This window comes from Callithrix jacchus, chromosome 8 (assembly GCF_049354715.1).
Source record: "Callithrix jacchus isolate 240 chromosome 8, calJac240_pri, whole genome shotgun sequence".
Lineage (NCBI taxonomy): Eukaryota > Metazoa > Chordata > Mammalia > Primates > Cebidae > Callithrix > Callithrix jacchus.
This window is the reverse complement of record NC_133509.1, coordinates 124846539-124866810: the sequence shown is the minus strand read 5'-3', so window position 1 is coordinate 124866810 and position 20272 is coordinate 124846539. Positions and strand designations below refer to the sequence as shown.

General features: G+C 43.5%; 2 protein-coding genes across 24 annotated transcripts in view; one reads left to right on the top strand and one right to left on the bottom strand.

Moving 5' to 3' along the window:
- Positions 1 to 18452, bottom strand: part of TDP1 (tyrosyl-DNA phosphodiesterase 1) — a 99110-nt gene extending 80658 nt beyond the window's left edge. For 5 of the 14 annotated variants that reach the window (XM_078335602.1, XM_078335599.1, XM_078335601.1 and 2 more), the window contains exons 1-5: positions 17406 to 17447; positions 9095 to 9654; positions 6279 to 6322; positions 5095 to 5150; positions 1277 to 1373 (exon numbers count right to left, since the gene is read on the bottom strand). In XM_078335602.1, the coding sequence (XP_078191728.1) occupies positions 1277 to 1373; positions 5095 to 5150; positions 6279 to 6322; positions 9095 to 9647 (750 nt within the window). In that variant the 5' untranslated portion in view covers positions 9648 to 9654; positions 17406 to 17447. Of the gene's footprint in view, positions 1 to 1276; positions 1374 to 5094; positions 5151 to 6278; positions 6323 to 9094; positions 9655 to 17097; positions 17448 to 17679; positions 17822 to 18312 lie in introns of those variants that run through there. The other 9 variants (XM_078335603.1, XM_078335597.1, XM_078335600.1 and 6 more) reach the window with 4 other exon arrangements.
- A 168-nt stretch (positions 18453 to 18620) lies between these two features.
- EFCAB11 (EF-hand calcium binding domain 11) overlaps positions 18621 to 20272 on the top strand; it is a 164458-nt gene continuing 162806 nt past the window's right edge. For all 10 annotated transcript variants that reach the window (XM_035262153.3, XM_035262152.3, XM_035262154.3 and 7 more), the window contains exons 1-2: positions 18621 to 18766; positions 19324 to 19419. In XM_035262153.3, the coding sequence (XP_035118044.1) occupies positions 18692 to 18766; positions 19324 to 19419 (171 nt within the window). In that variant the 5' untranslated portion in view covers positions 18621 to 18691. The remainder of the gene's footprint in view (positions 18767 to 19323; positions 19420 to 20272) is intronic.

The following is a 20272-nucleotide window of genomic DNA, read 5'->3' as shown; positions in this document are numbered from 1 at the left end:
TGTATGCTGGCTGCAAAGTATTAGGACAAAATTATGGGAATATATAAAGAAACCAGGCAGTAACTGTTTTTTGGCTTTTGGTATGGTTTGGGTCTGTTTCCCCACCCAAATCTCATCTTGAATTATAATCCCCAATGTTGGAGGAGAGGCCTGGTAGAAGGTGATTGGATCATGGGGTGGACTTCTCCCTTGCTGTTCTTGTGATAGTGAGTTCTCAAGAGATCTGGTTGTTTAATACAAGTGTGTAGCTCCTCCCCTTTCTCTCTGCCTTCTTGCTCCAGCCAAGTAAGACGTGCCTGCTTCCTCTTTATCTTCTGCCATGACTGAAAGTTTCCTGAGGCCTCCTCAGCCATGCTTCATGTATAGACTGCAGGACCATGAGCCAATTAAATCCCTCCTTTTTATAAATTACCCAGTCTCAGGTATTTCTTCATAGCAGCACAAGAACAAAGTAATACAGCTTTCTTTTCTGCTTTGCTTTGGTCCTAGCAAACCAAGTGAATATGCCTGTTATGAGACCACTTAATGTCTCCACACTGGACTTAGATCATACGCAGCATACGACTCACATAGTTTCCTAACAGTTTTTTTAATCTATGAGTCTCTCCTGTTTAGACCTTAGATGCAACTGATGTGAAAAAAAGAACTATGGTTGAAGGGCTACCAATGAAGTGTCAATGGCAGCTAATGTAAGTTACATAAGGTGTCATGAAAAACTACAAGTTTTATGCTGCATGCACAGGATACTGACAAAAAGAAACCAACAGCCACTGAACTGCATCCAGAGGATTTGTTCAATTGAAACCCAGGTTTCAACAGGAATATTGACAAGCTACATGCAACCAGGGGAGCACTGCGGCAGGTTGTGGAGACTCGGAATTCATACTACATTGAATACAACCAAAGAGAGAGAATGTTTGAGAGAGAAAACTAAGTGAGACAGGGCAGATCACTTTAGATATATGAATCACTGACATTTGTAAGATGAAAGACTTTACTTATTTTGTGTGGCTCCAGAAGGGGAAAATTAAGACCCAATGAGTCAAAATTAGGAAGACTTCAGGCTCACAAAAAGAAAAACCTTTCCAAGCATAAGGAGTACTACCAATGGGATGTTCTATCTCAGTAAGTGTTTAAGCTGAGGTTAGACAAATATCTGTTGATGACTGATGCTGGAGAGAGCACTTCTGTACTAGGTGGAAGGGTGATCTAAATGTCTATGTTTCCTTCTAATTCTCAGACTATACATGCTCTCCAATGGCAGTAAGTTGCTTACCTGGCAGAGAGAGATGTTCTCGTAAGGCTTGGCCTCGGCGTGCAGGTGAGCCTTAGCCTCTCGCTTATCACCATGCACAAGCAGGATTGGCTTCTTCCTGAAAAGAGAGCAGAAGTATTTAAAATACATCATTCAAGGCTGGGCACAGTGGCTCACACCTGTAATCTCAGCACTTTGGGACACTGATGCAGGCAGATTACTTGAGGTCAGGAGTTCGAGACTAGCCTGGCCAACATGGTAAAACTCCACCTCTACTAAAAATACAAAAATTAGCTGGGCATGATTGTGCGCGCCTTAATCCCAGCTACTCCGGAGCTAAGGCAGGAGAATTGCTTGAATCCGGGAGGCGAAGTTTGCAGTGAGCCGAGATTGCACCTCTCCACTCCAGCCTGGGTATCAGAGTAAGACTGTCTCAAAAATAAATAAATAAAATAAAATACATCGTTCATGAAGCTGGACTCTGGCCTCATTAAGGAATGCTAGCTTCTTTATCACTCGACATTTGTTTCTGGCATTTGTAGTAAGTGAAGTCGGGGCCAACACAGAGCAGTGATCAGCTTATGTTCATTTACCAGATACCTTTATAATGGGGCTACGTGGCCTGATTCTGCAGTTCTGCTGTAACACAGAGGGAATTCAAGGACTGTATTCAACAAAGTCCTTGAATAATTATCTTCTTTGGCCCAAAAGGGCACATAAGTAGCTCTGCGTTAAAATACTTAAGTCCAAATAAATTAAAGATAATTATTGTTATATAGTACAATGCTTTTTTTCCTCCTTTTGGACCACACAGTGGATTCATTTCACACCATGTCTATATTAGCCAAACTCCTCCTGTGTGCTATGTTTGAGCTCGACCCAGATACAATAGTGGACAGGCCCAGGCCGAGGCCCAGGCCTACTGCATGACACAGCCACACTAATGGGTGGTTAGATTTCAGTGAAACAGAGCCCAAGCTATACGGAAAAATGCTATATTTTTGAATTCAAAATATAAAAACACTTTTCAAGAATACATTAGAAGGCTTTTCAGAGATTCTTTTTTTTTTTTTTGAGACGGAGTTTCGCTCATTACCCAGGCTGGAGTGCAATGGCGCGATCTTGGCTCACTGCAACCTTCGCCTCCTGGGTTCAGGCAATTCTCCTGCCTCAGCCTCCCGAGTAGCTGGGATTACAGGCATGCGCCACCATGACCAGCTGATTTTTTGTATTTTTAGTAGAGACGGGGTTTCACCATGTTGACCAGGACAGTCTCGATCTCTTGACCTCGTGATCCACCTGCGTAGGCCTCCCAAAGTGCTGGGATTACAGGCTTGAGCCACCGCGCCCGGCCTTTTCAGAGATTCTTGATCTTTCTGATTAATTCAAAGCAAGATAACACTTAGAAATAAATATATTTCTATAAGCTCTCCCAACACAACAAAAATTGGATCTAACCAATCATGCAAGATAAACAACTGAGCCACTTCCAGATTTATCAGTCACACTGCAGAATGATTCTCCACCATACACAAAGGAAAAACAATCAACTAGAGAGCAACATCATAGAAAATGTAATTCTACTGCTAATAACTCATTACTTCATATCCAACAGCTTTATGCTTACATGACAGGTAAACTATAAAACATGCACTTGTGATTTTTTAGAAATTATCTGTTTAGGTAAGAAAAACAGTATAGAGAATAATGTAAGAAACACTCATGCATCTATCACCTAGAAACAAAAAAACGTTAGATCAAGTCATCTTTAAAAAAAAGATTAAACATGACTGATAGAAACTGAAGTCCTCATTAATTCTTTCAAATATACTGGTTCTATGACTTATTACAAAAAAACAGCACCTGAAGAACAGCATAATGAGGTATAAATCCTTATCATCTGAATTTTCTACATAGAAATTCTGGATATTACTTAAACTTGCCATTTAAGGCACTCCTCAACCTTCTAAGGCTCTTAATGGCCTTCCCAAGATGCACTTGGTAGTAAGGGTGTGCAGGGAGGAGAAGGCCACTTTTTCCCTTTAGTTACTGAGAATCCAATGGACACTGTATTAGTGTGCCAGGGCCTCCATAACAAAGTGCCACAAACTGGGTGGCTCAGAAAACAGAAATATATTGTCTCACAGGTCTGGAGGCCAGATGTCCAAGATCAAGGTGTTGGCAGGATTGGTTCCTGAGGCTGTGAAGTGCATCTGTTCCAAGCTTCTCTCCTAGCTTCTGGGAGCTTGGCTTGTAGATTGCGTTCTGTGTCTTCACACGGTCTTATCTCTGTCTCTGCACCCAGATTTCTCTTTTTATAAGGAGATCAGTCATACTGGATTAGTACCCATCTTCATGCCCTAATTTTATCTTGATCACCTTTGTAAAAGCTCTATCTCCAAATAAGATCACATTCTGAGGTACTGGGGATTAGAAGTCCAACAGATTTTTTTGCGGGGGGAGAGAATTTAACCCATAACAGATACAAAGGAACGGCAGTCTACACTTTGCCAACACTCTAATGGGGTGATTATTTCAAGGTCTTTAAGAAAAGGGAGGAAGAACAGAAAATGCCAATGTGATGATACCCAAGGATACTACTGCCAGGAGGAGTCAAGGCAGAAACTGCCTCCAGACAGCCATTCTCTTCTCCTTCCCTAACAAAAGGCTAATTCAGAACAAGGTGTGCTAAGCTAAAAGACATTTCAGCCTGTGCTCAACGAAATAGATGCAGATACTGTATGGGACTTCCAGGAAGGCTGCTCAGATGGGCATAGTTGAAATGTGGACCTTTTTTGTCCTTCTCCTCCTTTCCCCTTCCTGCTACCTGGAATAGATGAGTAAGCTGGAGCTCTAGCTGCCATACTGGACCATGAGGTGACTCTGAAGACTGAATCACACACCAGGATGGTAGAACAGAAAGAGTAGGTAGATAAGTCTCTGAGAACCCTGGTGCCCCCAATCCAGACCATAAATGTTTACCATCTCAACTTGTCAGGCTGGAAACCATTTCTGTCTTATTTAAGCCACTCTTATTTTGAGTATTCTTTTACATGGAGATAAAACTAATTCTGGGTGATACAGGTTAAAAAAATCCCCAAGCGCCAAAGCTCCTTGAAAAATTTTAACAGCATTTTATCTATTGTTAATGTCAAAGATTTCCACAATCTGATTCCCTAAATGTACCAAAAATTTCGAGGACCCTGACAATCATTTTTTGTGTGTTTTCCTCCATCCTACTTGCTATTATGGGATTCTGCCACATAAATGTGTCAGAAACAGGGAGGGGTGGTACCTCACTGTGTGATGCCCTATTAGGTCTGTATAGACTAACATGAATCTGATGAAGTGCAGGCAGAAGACAGAACTAAAAATCCGTTACCTCCAGAGCCTAGAAAAGGGGAGGCGATAGGTATAGTCTCCTTTCCTAATCGCGGAAACACAAAGGGATCCTCAAGACAGAACACCATTGATGTGCTAAGGAAAGCACAGCATGCTGGCCACATGTTGGCACATTTACAGATCTAGAAGGCATGTGGAGATGGTCTTTTCCTTCATATTAAGACGGGACATAAAGTTCAGTTATTTGAGTTAAAGCCTGTCCTTACCTACTTCCTGAAAGAGCACAGAGGAAAATGCTAAAATCTGTAAAAAGAATGTGTAGGATTAAATAGATCAAAGAATGGTCTTTTCCCAATATAACTTAACATCTATATAACTTCAATAGTTTCAAAAGAAATATTCAAAAAGATACCGGTGGCTCTACCTGAGAAATACAAATCTTAGGTGTCAAAGCCTCTTACAGTTTATGGTGTTGTCTGTCACCCTGCAGAACTCACCTGAACTCTCGTGGATACTGTTTTACAAGCCAGTCCACGTCAAAGCAGTAGTTAAACTAGATGGGAGAAAAGAAAAGTAAGCCATGGGTAATTCTGCCAAACAGTTCAGAAGGAGAATTGTTTAGTTATTACGTTTAAGGAAACTCTAAAATCATGATGCACTACATATATTATTTGTAAACCTGGAGGGTTATGCTGCAATACTAATAAATCTATAATTTATCTTAAATACATGGTTAAAAGAACCTAAATAGAGCCAAGTACATGAGCTAACAGGTTGTTGGGAAATTATCTCTGCATGCTTTGGCAGCATCTGTACTCGTCCGCATAGACATTATGTCTAATGGCCTTGAGATTAATTTAAATAAAGGGGCTTATACATTTATCCCTTTTCCCCTAGGTGATTATAAAAAGACAGATACTGCAGACAAAGATCCTAGGACTTTCAGAAATGAACATTTCCTTTCAGGCTAACTTATTAGCTAACTTTGTATACAGCCACATGGGACCAGACATTTACTAGGCTTATAACAATTAAATCTTAAATGCAAGTTCTGTACTAGTCTCTTCCATACAGCTCCTCCCCACACCTGGGTAATTGGTAACTCAGTAACTCAACTGAGCTAACAGGGCATTTGCAAATGCTCCCCACCTTCCAAATGGACAACAGGACTCTCAATGCCAAAGCAAAAATAAAAGAAGCCTGGCTTTCCTCAGGGACAGAGCCATTTGTTCCAACCATTTACCTGAGGGTCTGGAGCATTACATGATTTATCAACACAAAGGGACCAGCTCAGTCAGGAAGGAGCCATTGAACATGAAAATTCACATTTTTCTAACTTGACTTGGCCTTCACTACTCACACCTCACCACCCTATGCACCAGAGTTAACTCTGTCCCATGAATTAATCAGTGTCCCCAAAAGAAGTGCCCTATTCTAGTCTTTCAGGCTGGAACGTCCCAAGTGACTTCTTGGCCAGTGGGACCTCCGTCAAAAGCTCTCCCTATGTTGATGGCCATGGATCCCATGACTGTGGCACTTGAGCTAGCTTCCAGCTATGTGCCATCTCGGTCTCTGCATGGGACTGAGACCCCCAAGATGCACTTCTCATATTTTCTCATGGAGTTGTTTAAATACTTGTCTACTTTCACCCAAAGAAAAAACACCTTAAAGGTATACTCACCTGAGCTGAAGAAACAAGCGTCCCAAATAAAGGAGACAAAATATCTGAGAAGACAAAACATAAATCTAATTCACATTCACAAAGATCCTCTAGTCATAATCACCACTAACTTATTCAACAGTCACTGACAATCAAGACCTGACTCAGAACACAGTAAGCTAAAACATTACTACAAAGTCAGACTTTAATGTTCCATAAAATTCAAAAAATAATTTCCCTATGGTATTTAATATTTATCACATATTTTTATAAGACAATGTAAAACTAAAATCTACAACTTCAGTACTGAATGATCAGTTTTAGAAACAATATGGACAATAATAATACAAATTCTTTTCAGATCTCTGAACTTCTACCTCCTCCAAATATCCATTCAAGTCCCTCTCCAGGAAACCTCCCAACTTAAGACTAGAAAGAGTTTATGGAAAGATTTTATAAACCTTGACAGTTTGGGAAGACTTTCCAGAAAGACTGGAAAGCACTTACTGAGAGCAACTTGCTGCCTGTGAATGAAAGCACAGAGGCACCCACAATTCTAAACTCACATTCCTGGTGTTCCTCGTCATCTCTAGGGAGGTCCCACTTTGTACCCACTCAAGCTTTACGTTAGATATGTTGGAAAGCTCACTTCTCAAACTATACCATGAGAGGAAGTACAGGATCATCATGACCTTCCACCACAGCAGCCACACCTGTGGAGATGTTAGGTGCTAAGCGGCCTTCTTGGCACTTCCCATGTATTACTCACTCCGCATATCTATTTTCTAGGTGGGGTCTGTTATTCCTACTTTATAGAGGAGGAGCCTCTGTAGGAGGCTGCCACAGACGCACAGCTAGGAAGGGGTAGAGTCGGGGTTTGAACCCAGGCTGTCTGGCTCCAGTACCTTCGCTCATACCCACTAAACTCTCTGCGAATTAAGACTGGTCTTATCCATCTGGAAAATATTGACTGAGTGCCTCCTATCTTCTGGAGGTTGAGCTGGCTTCTGCGGTAGAAAGATTTTCAGAAAATAACAACAACAACGAAAAATCATAAGGAAGTTCCTACCTCATTAGAAGAGCTGCAGAGATAAATTGCAATACATTCTTCCATTGTGCCCCCACCAGCATGTATTTCTACCCTTCTAAATTCTACCCATCTTTCAAGGGCCTTTTAAAGTTTCCCTTCCCCCATAAGATCTTCTAAACCATCTAAAATTATGGCATGTGGTAGAGTGCTATAGCAAACAGCATGGATTCTGATGCCAGAATGTCATTACCAGTTCTGTGACCTTGGGCACTTTTCTAAACTGCAGATCCATCACTCATCCCAGGAAGACAATTACAACATCTACTCATAAGACTGTCCTGAGGACTAAAGGAGACAACATATGTAAGCGCTATCATGTTACCACGGGATCTTGGGGCCAACAGCCAGGTATCTTACTATGTAGAGCAAAACTTGGCAAAATTCTTTAAGTATTTGTCAATCTGTCTCCTAAAACAAAAAACTTGACAAATACCAAGATAAGAGATTCTCAAAAGAAAACAACCTGTAGAAGACTCTACAGTATAGAATACTAGACAAGTATACATCACACACAATATAGTTATATACTGTGTGTGTGTATATATATATATATAAATAAACTGCTGACAGTGAACATTACTATTCTTAAATATGGGACAAGAAAAAAATGTGGAATAAGAATAATAATGTTTATTGTGTGCATCTGCCATGTGCATATATTACATTGGTCACTTCATGCATTTGCTCCCGTTTTTCTGCATTTCCAGTTTAAAGATGAACAAACTGAAATTCAGAGAATGTTACGTCCTGTGTTAACAATTCATACAGCAAATGAGTGGTGAAGCCAGAAAGCAGACTCTAGAGCTCCTGCTGTTCCCCCTGCAGGTGCTCCCTGAGGATTAAGGAGAGTAAACGAAGACCATCTTTTGATCCACAAATGAAACATCTATTTGCACTCAGGCACTTTTTTTCCCCCCTTCTTCACCGAGAGCCAAAACCAGGCTTTTAAACAGTGGTTCTCAAACCTGACTGGGCAGTAGAATCCCCTGAAGGGCTCCTGAAAACAGACTGCAGGGTCTCACCCTCAGAGTCTAATTTAACAAACCTGGAATGGGGTCTGAGAATTTGCATTTTAACAAGCTCCAGGTGATGCTGAGGCTGCTGGTCCTAGGCCCACGGAGAACTACTGTTGTTAAGTATTTGTTACTTTGTTGATAAAGTGTAATTGATAAAGCTTAATCTTTAACCTCAAAGTTAAATAATACGCTGGGCACGGTGGCTCATGCCTGTAATCCCAGCACTTTGGGAGGCCGAGGCGGGCGGATCACAAGGTCAGGAGTTCAAAACCAGCCTGACCAACCTGTGAAACCCTGTCTCTAATAAATATTCAAAAAAAAAAAAAAATAGCCAGGCTATAATCCTAGCTACTCAGGAGACTGAGGCAGGAGAATTGCTTGAATCCGGGAGGCAGATGTTACAGTAAGCCAAGATCATGCCACGGCACTCCAGCCTGGGTTACAGAGCAAGACTCCGTCTCGGGGGAAAAAAAACGTTAAATAATGCTAAACATTGTGCTAAGGGATACAAGGGGTTGAGCTACAGGGTTGTGAGAACATATCCTCTGCCCAAGTTAAGTTAACAGTCTGCTGTCAAACTAATGCACTTGCCTGTCAAGAATTTTTTTCCCAAAAGTAGTTAAGAACACAAAGAAGAGTTCTCAGAAATCATTCTAGGCTGCCCTCCTTGTTTCATGGAGGAGACTCTCAAGTACAATTCAATAGCTCCTTGACACCCAGCATCTTCTTACCCTTGATGTGGAGGGCTCCGGAGTTATACTTTGGCTTAATTCCCGAGACTCTAGTGAGGTAAAATTGGTAGGGGTTCCCTTTATCCAGCATGTCCCAAATGTCCTGGCCCTCCCCTGATGTCTCGTGTTCATTTTCTTCCTCCTCTTTGAGCCTGTCGCAGGTGGAAGGGCCATGATTTTCAGCTCTTTGGGCAGCGCCATCATTGGGAGCAGAGATATCCTTCTCCTCTTTGATCACCACTTTCTCAGCCTGCTTCTGAGGCCTTTCTGGACGCAGCTCATCATCACTGCTGGACAGACACCAACCTAGGTCCTCCTGGGAACCGCTTTTCTGCCGTTTGAGAGGTAAAACTGAATCTGTGTTGCTGAATTTCACAGGTGATACTTTCCTCTTGTGTGCAGCTTTCCGGGCCTCGGAACAGGTGTACCTAGGCTCATTTGCTGCTCCTCGCCCAAGAGAAGAGGTAGACGGCTTGTCTGGTTTTGGCTTTTCTTCCTCACTTTCATCACTACTGGATATGGTCCACCTCCCATAATCGCCTTCCTGAGACATTACACTCCTGGAAATGAAAGGCGGAAACATCAGCATTTCCCATTCATTAGGCTACTGGCAAAATAACTTTATTGCTCTCAACTTCCCTGTCAGTTGAGCTGACACCTTGCAGAGGCTGAACCACTTAACGTCAGCTGCTTTTTAGGTGTTTAGAGGCAAATTACCAGAATCCGCTATCAGATTCCCTTTGTCTACCTTCCCCCCTCCCACTAAGTTTTCTTTCTTTCTTTCTTTTCTTTTTTGGTTGAGACAGGGTTTCACCATTGTTGCCCAAGCTGGTCTTGAACTCCTGGACTCAAGCAATCCACCAACCTTGGACTTCCAAAGTGCTGGGATTATAGATATGAACCACCAAGCCTGGCTTTGTCTTTCAGTCTAAACCTTGTTCTTAGATGTCCTAGGAAAGGGTGTTGAAACCAACCAAACATTCATTCTTGACCCTGACGCTTCCAAGAAGCGTTTGGGGTTAAGGTCAATTTAATCTATGTTCAAATGCTTAAGGTCAAATTGGAATTTACAAGCCTAGCCTTTATCTAAGCACAGGCACCCACAGGTTTTCAGTGATTATGTCTTACTTCCAAAAAGACAACCCATTTACCATAAAGCTTAAAGTTTTCAAGAGGAATGGCAAATGACCACTTAGATGTATACATTATTTATACCACTTTTATGAGGACCCAACTAACTCAAGATATCCCATTGGCCACATCATAAATCTACTAAAACCTGCACGGAGATGACTTGTACTAAAGCAACACATTTTTATTCTTTAAGCCAGAAAGTCAAATTCTACTTCCTTGTTCTGAGAAAAGGAAAGTACATGCAAGAGACACTTTTGGTGTTACTACATAATCTCATCAATTCAATGGTTAAGGACTAAGTAGACTTTCCAGATAGCTAAAAACCAGTTCCTCAGTGTGACACTTTTAACATTTTAGCACAAGACCCAGAGGAAAATTACAAAACTCAATAGTCTGTGCTCAGAATAACAGAATATCTTTTAAGTTTCTGCTGTTTTAAAGAGGCTGAAAAAGATGCATTGAGTAAACCAAGATGGTGACACTCCCTTCACAAGACCCACATTCCCCCTAAAGGGAATTCGACATTAATTCTACATCAAAAGATTTGCAAATGAGTACATATGCATATGTCTCTGCATGAGAAATAAAATTCTTGGCCAAGGGGACCCCAGAGAAACCTTAAAAACCCGAGTTCCAGGCCATGATGGGATGGGAGCTCAGACATGCCTGTTATATCCCCGCCCTTTTGCTGTTTAAACACAACTGACCAGAGATCATAAGACTGACAGAATAGATTCTGTGGCAATACGACATCAAGTCATAAATAAGACCTATGGTCATGCCAAGCAAGGGTTAAATCACAAAATGCTACCCTTAAAGAATAAACTATGATCTACCCGCCCCAAGGTTCTTTTTTTCTTTAGCAGCTAAACAAGCACTGGCCTGGAGATAAGTAATATCTAAACAATTGCAGCTTACCTACTGCCAGATATATGCTTGACTCACTGACCCCTCTGATTCCACAGGCCATCACCACAGCTGTCACTGGACAACAGACCAACTTCAGCAACTTTCTCCTGATAAGAAACCACAGACTGGTTCTGATCAGTCCTCAGAGGTTGAGCACTGTGCCTTCAGGTCCCTCCTTCACCTTTTGACATAGGGGGCCTAATTGTAATTCATTTAAATGTTAAGGCTCCATCCCAAAGTGAACATGAGATGCACAAAACAAGAATGTTTGCTCATCACAGGTGTACATGGGCCCCCCTTGCTGAATATTCATAGCTCCTCCCACACCTGTTGAATACGTATACTTGCCAACCCATTAAGCATAAATCCCAGTTCTACCCTCTCCTCCCTGGGATGCTGTTAAAGGTCTCTGCCTGAGGCTGTGTTGCCCAGCCTGTCAGCCATGCTGCAGGCTACAACCCTTTATAAGAAGTTCTCCTTTCTAAACATATAGATCTCATGATTTTTCAGTGAACACAGCTAAACAATCAAACAAACAAACAAAAAAAGCCACACCTATTTTAAATGTATTTATCCCTTTTGACAATTTCTCATTTAATCTTTTTCAATTAGCTACCAGTCAAGTCAAGCAAGCCTTCTGTAACTTACACATTTCAGGGACTATTATGCAAGAATGCATCAAGACAATAATCTGGCCCTGTGTTCTTCATGGCTCAGGGTCACTATTACCCCACCAGGCATGAACATTATCTCACAGCCAAAGCCTACAGACTGCAGAAAGGGCTGGGGTCACCTGCTCCTATAATAGTGACCCCAGACTGGCTCTTTTGAGCCTTCATATCTGCTTTCTAAAAGTTTTCTATTCATTTCTACACTCTGTCCAGCCCACTTCTAGGGGTTGTTAAAACTCATAGCATAGGAATATTTTCCCTAAACTATTTCTAAACTGCTAAGGGTTAAGAAACGAGGTAACTGGGTTTGTAGAATTGTATTGTCATGGTTAAAGGGGTCTGAGTGCCCAGTTGCCTCCATGAAAGAGATTAGATTGATTGACCACTGAACACCTACTTAAGCAGCTCAGAGGTGTTTTTTAAAATGTGTTTTTTAATCCTTCTGGGTTTAAACACACACACACACCTTAGGTTCCTCTAGTGTTCTAGAGTCTGAAGGTTTCTAGATAGAGGTGTTTAAGCTGTTACAATTCACTTTGAAGAAACTATTTCACTGGCTACAGTTTTGTGACTTTAAAGTTATTTAGGAACAAAAGAACCACCCTAGGAAAAACCACTCTCTGAAAGTCAGCTCTCACTTCCTTTGAATTCTAAAACAGCTCTAAAGCAAGGTGCTTAGTAATAGAGTCTTCAATTACAGTCCTCAGGCTGTTCTCTATAGATACCTTCATATCTGCTTTCTAAAGCAAACAGCTTTTTGGTGAGAATGGATTCAGCTTCCCTCTTAGAAGCAGATGCAGAATCTTCAGAGGCTACCATCATCATCTCTTCCCCAGGTGAATAACAAGTGTGGTTGACTAGGCCGGGCGCGGTGGCTCAAGCCTGTAATCCCAGCACTTTGGGAGGCCGAGGCGGGCGGATCACGAGGTCAAGAGATCGAGACCATCCTGGTCGACATGGTGAAACCCCGTCTCTACTAAAAATACAAAAAAATTAGCTGGTCACGGTGGCGCGTGCCTGTAATCCCAGCTACTGAGGAGGCTGAGGCAGGAGAATTGCCTGAACCCAGGAGGTGGAGGTTGTGGTGAGCCGAGATCGCGCAATTGCACTCCAGCCTGGGTAACAAGAGTGAAACTCCGTCTCAAAAAACAAAACAAAACAAAACAAAACAAAAAAACAAATGTGGTTGACTGTGTTATATAAATATTAGATACAGTGAGTTCTAAATTTCAAAGAATCAGTATGTCAGTATGTTCAGTTACTTGTCCTTCATTTTAAAGTTGAACTTCCTTATAGTTTCAGTAAACAACCTTCTCCACCAGTTCTAATCAGTTTTTCACATCTGTTCCCTGGTCCGCAGCTCTGTCCTGACTCATCCTGGTCACCTGCTTTGACCTAGATCACCCCTGGCTACCTGTCCTGACCTGCCTGTTACAGTCCTTCCTGCCAAACCACCCACCCTGCCACTCCAGCTTGTACTCCTGCTCTCTTAAAACTAGCCAATCGGGATTAGTCTAGCCTGTGTGGTCTAACCCTCGCCAACAGGAGAATGACGCACCAGTAGGGGTGATGACCATAAGGAATAAGTATCCCTTTTCCTCCTTGTCCAGGTATGTGCTCACCATTGCTCCATCAGTGAGGCCCAACCTTCTATGAGGTAAACTGCCTTGCTGAGAGGATTTATATTTGAGTGCTATTTCTTTCGTGGCATCAAAATATTACTTATACCATAAAATGGAATTCCCATACCATTAGAATTCTGTAGGTAAAATCCTCAGCAACTCTGTGAATTAGAGAATTTCAAAGGTTTTTTAGTTTTATCATTATTTACATTTTCTAAAGCCACATGGAAGTGGAATTCTCTCCAACAAAGTAGGACAAGAGGGTAAAAAATAAAAGCTTTTAAAAAGACATTTTCTAGAGAACAAAGCCTTTCTTGGGGTTCTGCTCTATACATAAAGTTTTGAACTTGCTGACACTCAAAAATATGCCAGAGTTGCTTATTAAAGACAACACAATACAATGCATTGGGTTATAATTTAGTGCAATACACTCATAAAACTGTGTCTTGCAATTAAGTGTAGCAGCTTAATGTAGCAGCTTACTAATCTCTTTATGAAATCAAGGTATGCAGCCAGTTGGAAAAGGACTGCTGGTAAACACTAATATCAAACTTTTACTTTGAATGACTGGATGGTCACCAGTATCAGAATTACTCCTCTCGCACAGGATCTGGTGCCCAGCATTCCAGAGTGTTTTGTAATCAAGTCATACAGTTTTTACAAATGTAGAACCCAAGAGCTTTCCTTCAATTGTTTATCATCTGTCTTCCCTGCCTGGGCAGTGCTTGGTACAGCATAAATCTAAAGTCACACTTTTTGTGAGTGGTACCAAATCAGAGAATGCAATATAGCTATGTTGATTCTGAATCCTAGCACTCAATCAGGACAGCACAGTGTTTCCTAAGGTGGAAGTGATTGGGATCTGACATTATGAAAGAACCTCCCTTTTCATTCCAATCCAAACTCCCTGTTTAAATCAAGAAGAAAGTTGTAGTGTTGTAGAAATGCTTTTAATCTTGATTTTGAACAAATAGCAGGTCTGGGCTCTTCTGTAGGCACCAAGAGTTTTGTTTACCATCAACAGAAGGTAACTTATGGCTATGTTATATTTGAAATAGCAAAATACAGTTTATGTAAAAGAATGATTGGATTCAAACAAAAACACTCAGTGTATGATAGTCTATGTAATAGCAAAAGGAGGCAGACAAATCCCTAGGCAGATAGGGGCAGGTCCCCAATGAAACCCCCCCTGCAAACCAAAGACAGTTTAAAGCCTGAAAGCCAAGCTACAAGTCTCGGACAGATCCACGGACCAGACTGAGAACCTCTCTTCCCACTTGGCACACTTTCCTCTGATTAATCCCCACCCTCTACCTACTTTACAGACACCTACTTTTCCCTAATTAGTTTTTTATACTGTCATGCCCACCTTTGAAGTGGTGCCTTTATTTTAGCCTTTTTTGTATACTCATAAACCAATCAGTGTACACTTCCCCATTCTGAGCCCACAAAAGCCCTGGCCTCAGCCAAACCCAGGAACTGCCCACCTTTGGGTGGGGGCAGGGGCATACCTGACTTCAGGTAGGGGCCGCCCACTTAGGGTTCTCTCTGCTGAGAACTGGTTCACTGCTCAATAAAACTCATCTCTGCCCTTCTACCCTTTGGTTGTCAGCCTAACCTCATTATTTCTGGATGTGGAACAAGAAACTGGGACCTGCTAAACAGCGAGTACAGCAAATAGAGCTATAATCCTGTAGCACTTAGTTCCACTGGTGGAGCAATGGGAGAGGGAGCTGCTGGCTGCCACACCCCCCCATTCACTGGGCTGCAGACGGTGGGACTAAAAGAGCTGTTAACTCATCCCTATTTGCCTGGCATCTCCAAGTGTTTGGGCATCACTGTGTCCCCCTTGTCTGGACATGAGTCTGCTGCCGGAGTCATTTACCATACGCCCGGGCCAGCCACAAGCCTTGCATGGAGCCTATACCTGGGCCAGCACTTGGAGAAGCCAGCTGGGCCTCCAGGCTCACTCATTCACATACCCGCTCCTCATGGGCTGAGCATGCAGTCACCCTGGCCACAGGATGTGGGCCAGGATGAAAGCCAAACGCACCCTGCCAGGCCGACTGGGCAGAGCACTTCCTGTGGCCAGCTCAGGGCCGGAGGTCTCCAGCTGGCAAAGCAGCGCTAGAAAAATCCTGCATCATATGTGTTAAGAGAACAAAACAAACTGAGAAAAAGGCAGGTGAGTGATTGAAATTGGGCGAACACTGCACTAACATGAAAAACCTAAAGAATATTTCCCACCAAGTGCTAGCTCAGGGCACTGTTAGCGCTTTTATTAAGGACTTTAAAACATGTTGTGGACATGAAAGGGTACTCCATTTAGAGCTGCTAGTATTTCCTCTCTCCCCACTATACCAGACCCAGCTGGGGCATTTCTCTTTCACCTCTAGCAGCTCCTTCTCATGGAGCTTAAAGACTATCAGTTGGGCCTGGGACCAGGCTCCTTAGATGAGTCCCCTGTGGCCAGTGATAGGCAAACATGGGCCCTTGTCTCAAACCCAGCCCTCACTAGGGAATAAATGTGCACTTGGGCAGGTTAGTTAACTGCTAAGCCTCAGTTTTTTAGTTTGTAAAATGGATTATCATGCTTACCCCCCAGACTTCATTCATTCAACAACTTACTGGGCAGCTATTATGTGCCAAAAACTGAGACTGAAGCGTTAACGATATACAGCTTCTACCTTAGCAGAGCATAATTTCAGAGCAGAAGAGAGAGACCCACACATACAAACTGTAATAGCCAAGATGACTAGACATTCATTACATTTTATGAGACAAAAAATAGGGTGGCCTTACTTTGGAACATGCTTAAGAAGTGACATAAATGAGACCCGGAGGGCCAAAAGGAACCTACTGTCTAAATGATGGTGTGAAGAGCATTCCAAGCAGAGGGAACCCAGCCTGCAGCGGTAAGAGAGGTCATAAAAAACGACTTAGGCAAGGCAGGCAGTGGTTCAGGATAAAGGGGGTGAGGGGAGAAAACTTGCTAAAGACATTGGATTTTATGCTAAGAACAATGGGGCCCCATTGAGGGCTTTAAGAAGAAGAAGTCCAATATGTCCTTTTTTTTGTAGACAGAGTCTTACTCTGTTACTGAGGCTGGAGTTCAATGGCTAGATCTTGGCTCACTGCAAACTCCACTTCCTAGTTTCAAGCAATTCTCCCGCCTCAGCCTCCCGAGGAGCTGGGATTACAGGCATCCGCCATCATGCTCAGCTAATTTTTGTAGAAATGGGGTTTCACCATGTTGGCCAGGCTGGTCTTGAACTCCTAATCTCAAGTGATCTTCCCCCTCTGTCTCCCGCAGCGCTGTGATTACAGGCGTGAGCCACCGCGCCCCGCCGTCGATTTGCCTTTTTAATACAAATGTGTGCTAAAACTCTGTAGAGAATCGTTTGGAGACAAAGAAGTGAGAGGGCTCTTGCTGCCGGCGTGGATTAGGAACGTGAGGACGTGATGACAGCAGCTGCTGCTAACTTGACTGCATGCTCGCCTGGAGTCAGGCATGCTTCGAAGCGCCTCATCGGGTGTCAACTCGCTTCACCCCCAGGACAACTCTGTACTACGGTGACGGTCCCCCTCACTGGGAAATCGACCACAGAAAGCTTAACCGCCTGGCATGTGGTGGGCACTTTCCTACTCACTTTCTGTGACCACGCACCTGTGAGCTTAGGTCTGGGAATAAGAACCTGAGCAGAGATCCCTCGCGTCGCGCCCGGGCAAAACTCGGGTCCCTGCGACGCCCGTGCGCGCCCCCTGAAGCGCTGTGATGGGAGGAAACCGAGGCCCCGGGGCCGAGGCGACCCTGTCCCGTCTTCCTGGTCGCGCCATTTCCTCGCGTTCCATTTCCAGCCTTGCCGGATTCCAGCAGCCCGCGAACCGCGACCAGACCAGGAGCAGGACCCTGGGCCAAACCGCAGCCCGCGACAAACCGCGCCGAGTTCGCGCCCCCGGTCGCACAGCACCTACCTGAGGCGCGCAGCACACACTCAAATCGGATCCCGCCCCACCGGCGGCTACGGCGCATGCGCACAGTTCAAACCCTTTGGGCACCGGCGCTGGCGGGAGGCCCGGCCCCTTCCGGGAACCCACTGCTGGGTCCTAAAGTCCGCCGGGTGTTTCCCTAGGACGGGGCGGGGCCCCCCCTACCTCTCGGCTCACTTTCTGGAGACTTCTTAAAACGAGAGGGAAACCAGAAAGCCGTCCCCTAACTTCTCTCTAGTTAACTATTAGCAAGACTCACCCTCTTTATAGGATTATCATGGCTCAGGCTCCCAGGGCTCCATGCAGCGGTGTTTAAAGTGGAGAGAAGATAGGCTTAGGTTAAAGGCAGCTGCAAGGAAACCTGTGTCCTGGGAGGGGATGGGTGCAGAGTTTAAAATCGGCTGTAAAATAAAAACTTAAATGAGTTCCCATTGGACTCAGAACCTCGAATGTCTGTTCCTACTTAGAAACAGTTGCGTTCTTTAAAAATCTTCTGAGAAACCGAACTCTCCCCACATTCCTTGCCTTTAATAAACATGTTTACTATGAAATTTGGGCTTGGTGCTGTTTATGGTATTTATTTGAAATGTTTTTCAACCTAGGCATCTCTTCCAGAGGATTGAGTGAAATACATTTGTGCGAACATAACATCTTGTTTCGTTCATTGAAGACCTACTTTGTGCTAGGCACAGCGCAAGGTGCTAGGGTTGTCTGGAGGGCGGAACACACAGAGTAGCTATCCTGGGTGCTCGATCCCAATGACTTGCTGTTCTGAACGAGAATCCTGGACTTGGCTCTTCGTTTGGTTCTTTTTATGCTTGTGTACACTCTTTTTGTCTGCATATAATGTTTAGCATAGTGCCATCGATCTAAACGATTAAAATTAACTTACTGCAAGATGGAGGGAGAGAATGAAGGAAATCCCGAACCAGGACACATTGAACCAGCACCTAAAAGCGCTTGGATTTACAGCCGCGCGCGAGGAGCGCAGGGGACAGGGCAGCGGGTGGAGCCAAGCTCGGAAGGCAGGCTGGGAACTTCACCGCCCCGGGCGGCGCCAAGGAAACTGATTAAACAAAGGCTCTGGCCAATAGCCCTGCGGGATTAACGCGAGTGGCTGGCAGCTTGTCCAATGGGAGGAGACGTCGGAGTTGCGCGGTGAAGTTCGGCTTCCTGAGCCGCGGTGGGCGTGGCCGTGGTAGGCTGCCTGCCAGGCTAGGGAAGTTGTTGGTGAGTGGTTGGGTTGCTGCGGTTCGGTTATTGCTGTCGCGATGCTCTTCTCTGAGGCTGTGGCCAGGTCGCGGACGTGGGAACCCAGTCCCTCGGAACACAGGATGTGGGTGAAAGTAGGTGTCGGGAGGTCGACCGAGTCTCGGGCTTCAGCTTGGCCCGGGCCTCTCGCTCCTTCCCCGCCGGTCTCACTCTGCCCAGTCGTACAGACCAGACCTGAGCTGCCTGTCCAAAGGGTCGTGGTTACGGAGCTACAGGGCTCCTGGCTCCCGGCCCATGACTAGGGCTACCTCCAACTTCCTTCTCCTTTCCCTCTGCATGGTCTATTAATGGTAATCTCGAATATTCATCTCTCCTCCCGCCTTTCAAAACCAGCCTCTTTGCTTCACCTTCCTAATACCAGGACTGAATTTTGGGCAGAATTTATCTCAGTGGTCTAAATGAATTAATTTGCGTCAGCCTAGCGGTTAACTCGTTTGCACTTTCTTGAGGGAAATTTTAGCCCATTTTTAAGATTTCTTGAGAATTAATATTGGTACAAGGAAATTCCGTTTTCAAACTCTACGGCTGGGCCAAGTTTTAGATTTTCGAGGTCCAAACTATATAATCAACTAGTAATAAAAATAAGAAACCGTTTCTGTCTCATTAACTAAAGATATTCAATGTTCTTCAGGTATTTAAAGCATGTGATGAAGATCACAAAGGATATCTCAGCAGAGAGGACTTTAAAGTTGCTGTCGTAATGCTGTTTGGGTACAAGCCCTCCAAGGTAGAGCTTTCTTATATATTTGGGGATGGGGTAGAAGATCAATAGTGAATGGATCCTAAGAAACGTTCACAGGGCTAGCTTAGGGTGTTTATAAAGCCAATCGCTGCTTTATAAGCAATTTCAGAGATATTTCCAGTGCTGAATTTTAGTTTCCTCTTGACACCTCAATCCAGAGATGAAGTAGAAGTCTATACGACTGTCACAAGCCTATCTCACCACCAGGCTGCTAATAACTATAATAAATACAAGATGCTAGAGAGGTGCCAAGAGGCAAGGCTGAGTGGGGAGTGTCGGTAACAGAAGAAATTTACATAGGACATGACACAGAGTCTCTTAAGCTTTCCTTTTGTTGCTTTGTTTATAGAATATATCCACAGTCAAAAAATTAAAACAGTACAGAAAGGTATAAAGTTGAACATAAAATCCCCTCCCTGCCTACAAGAGGGTCCCACTTATAGGGGATTACCATTATTAACAGTTTTTTGTGTAGTTGTGAAATTTTCTATTCATGACAAACATGAATGCATAATCTTTTATTGAAAACATAAATGGGTAAATATTGTGCCTACTTTAACTTGCTTTTCTCATTTAACAGTATATCGACCTAAAAGCACGTACCTTAACACATTTTAAAATATAGTTGCATATTCTATTTACCCAGGTTCCTGTCTCAGGTTATTTAGCCTTTTTTTTTTTAATTATTATTCCTACAAACATTGCTGCAATGATACACATATTTATGTCCTTGTGGCTGCATATCTGTGGAATAAGTTCCTAGAAGTATAATTGCTGGGTCATGGGATACGTATATTTAGAATTTTGTTAGATATTGCTCTCGAGAAATGGTTGCACC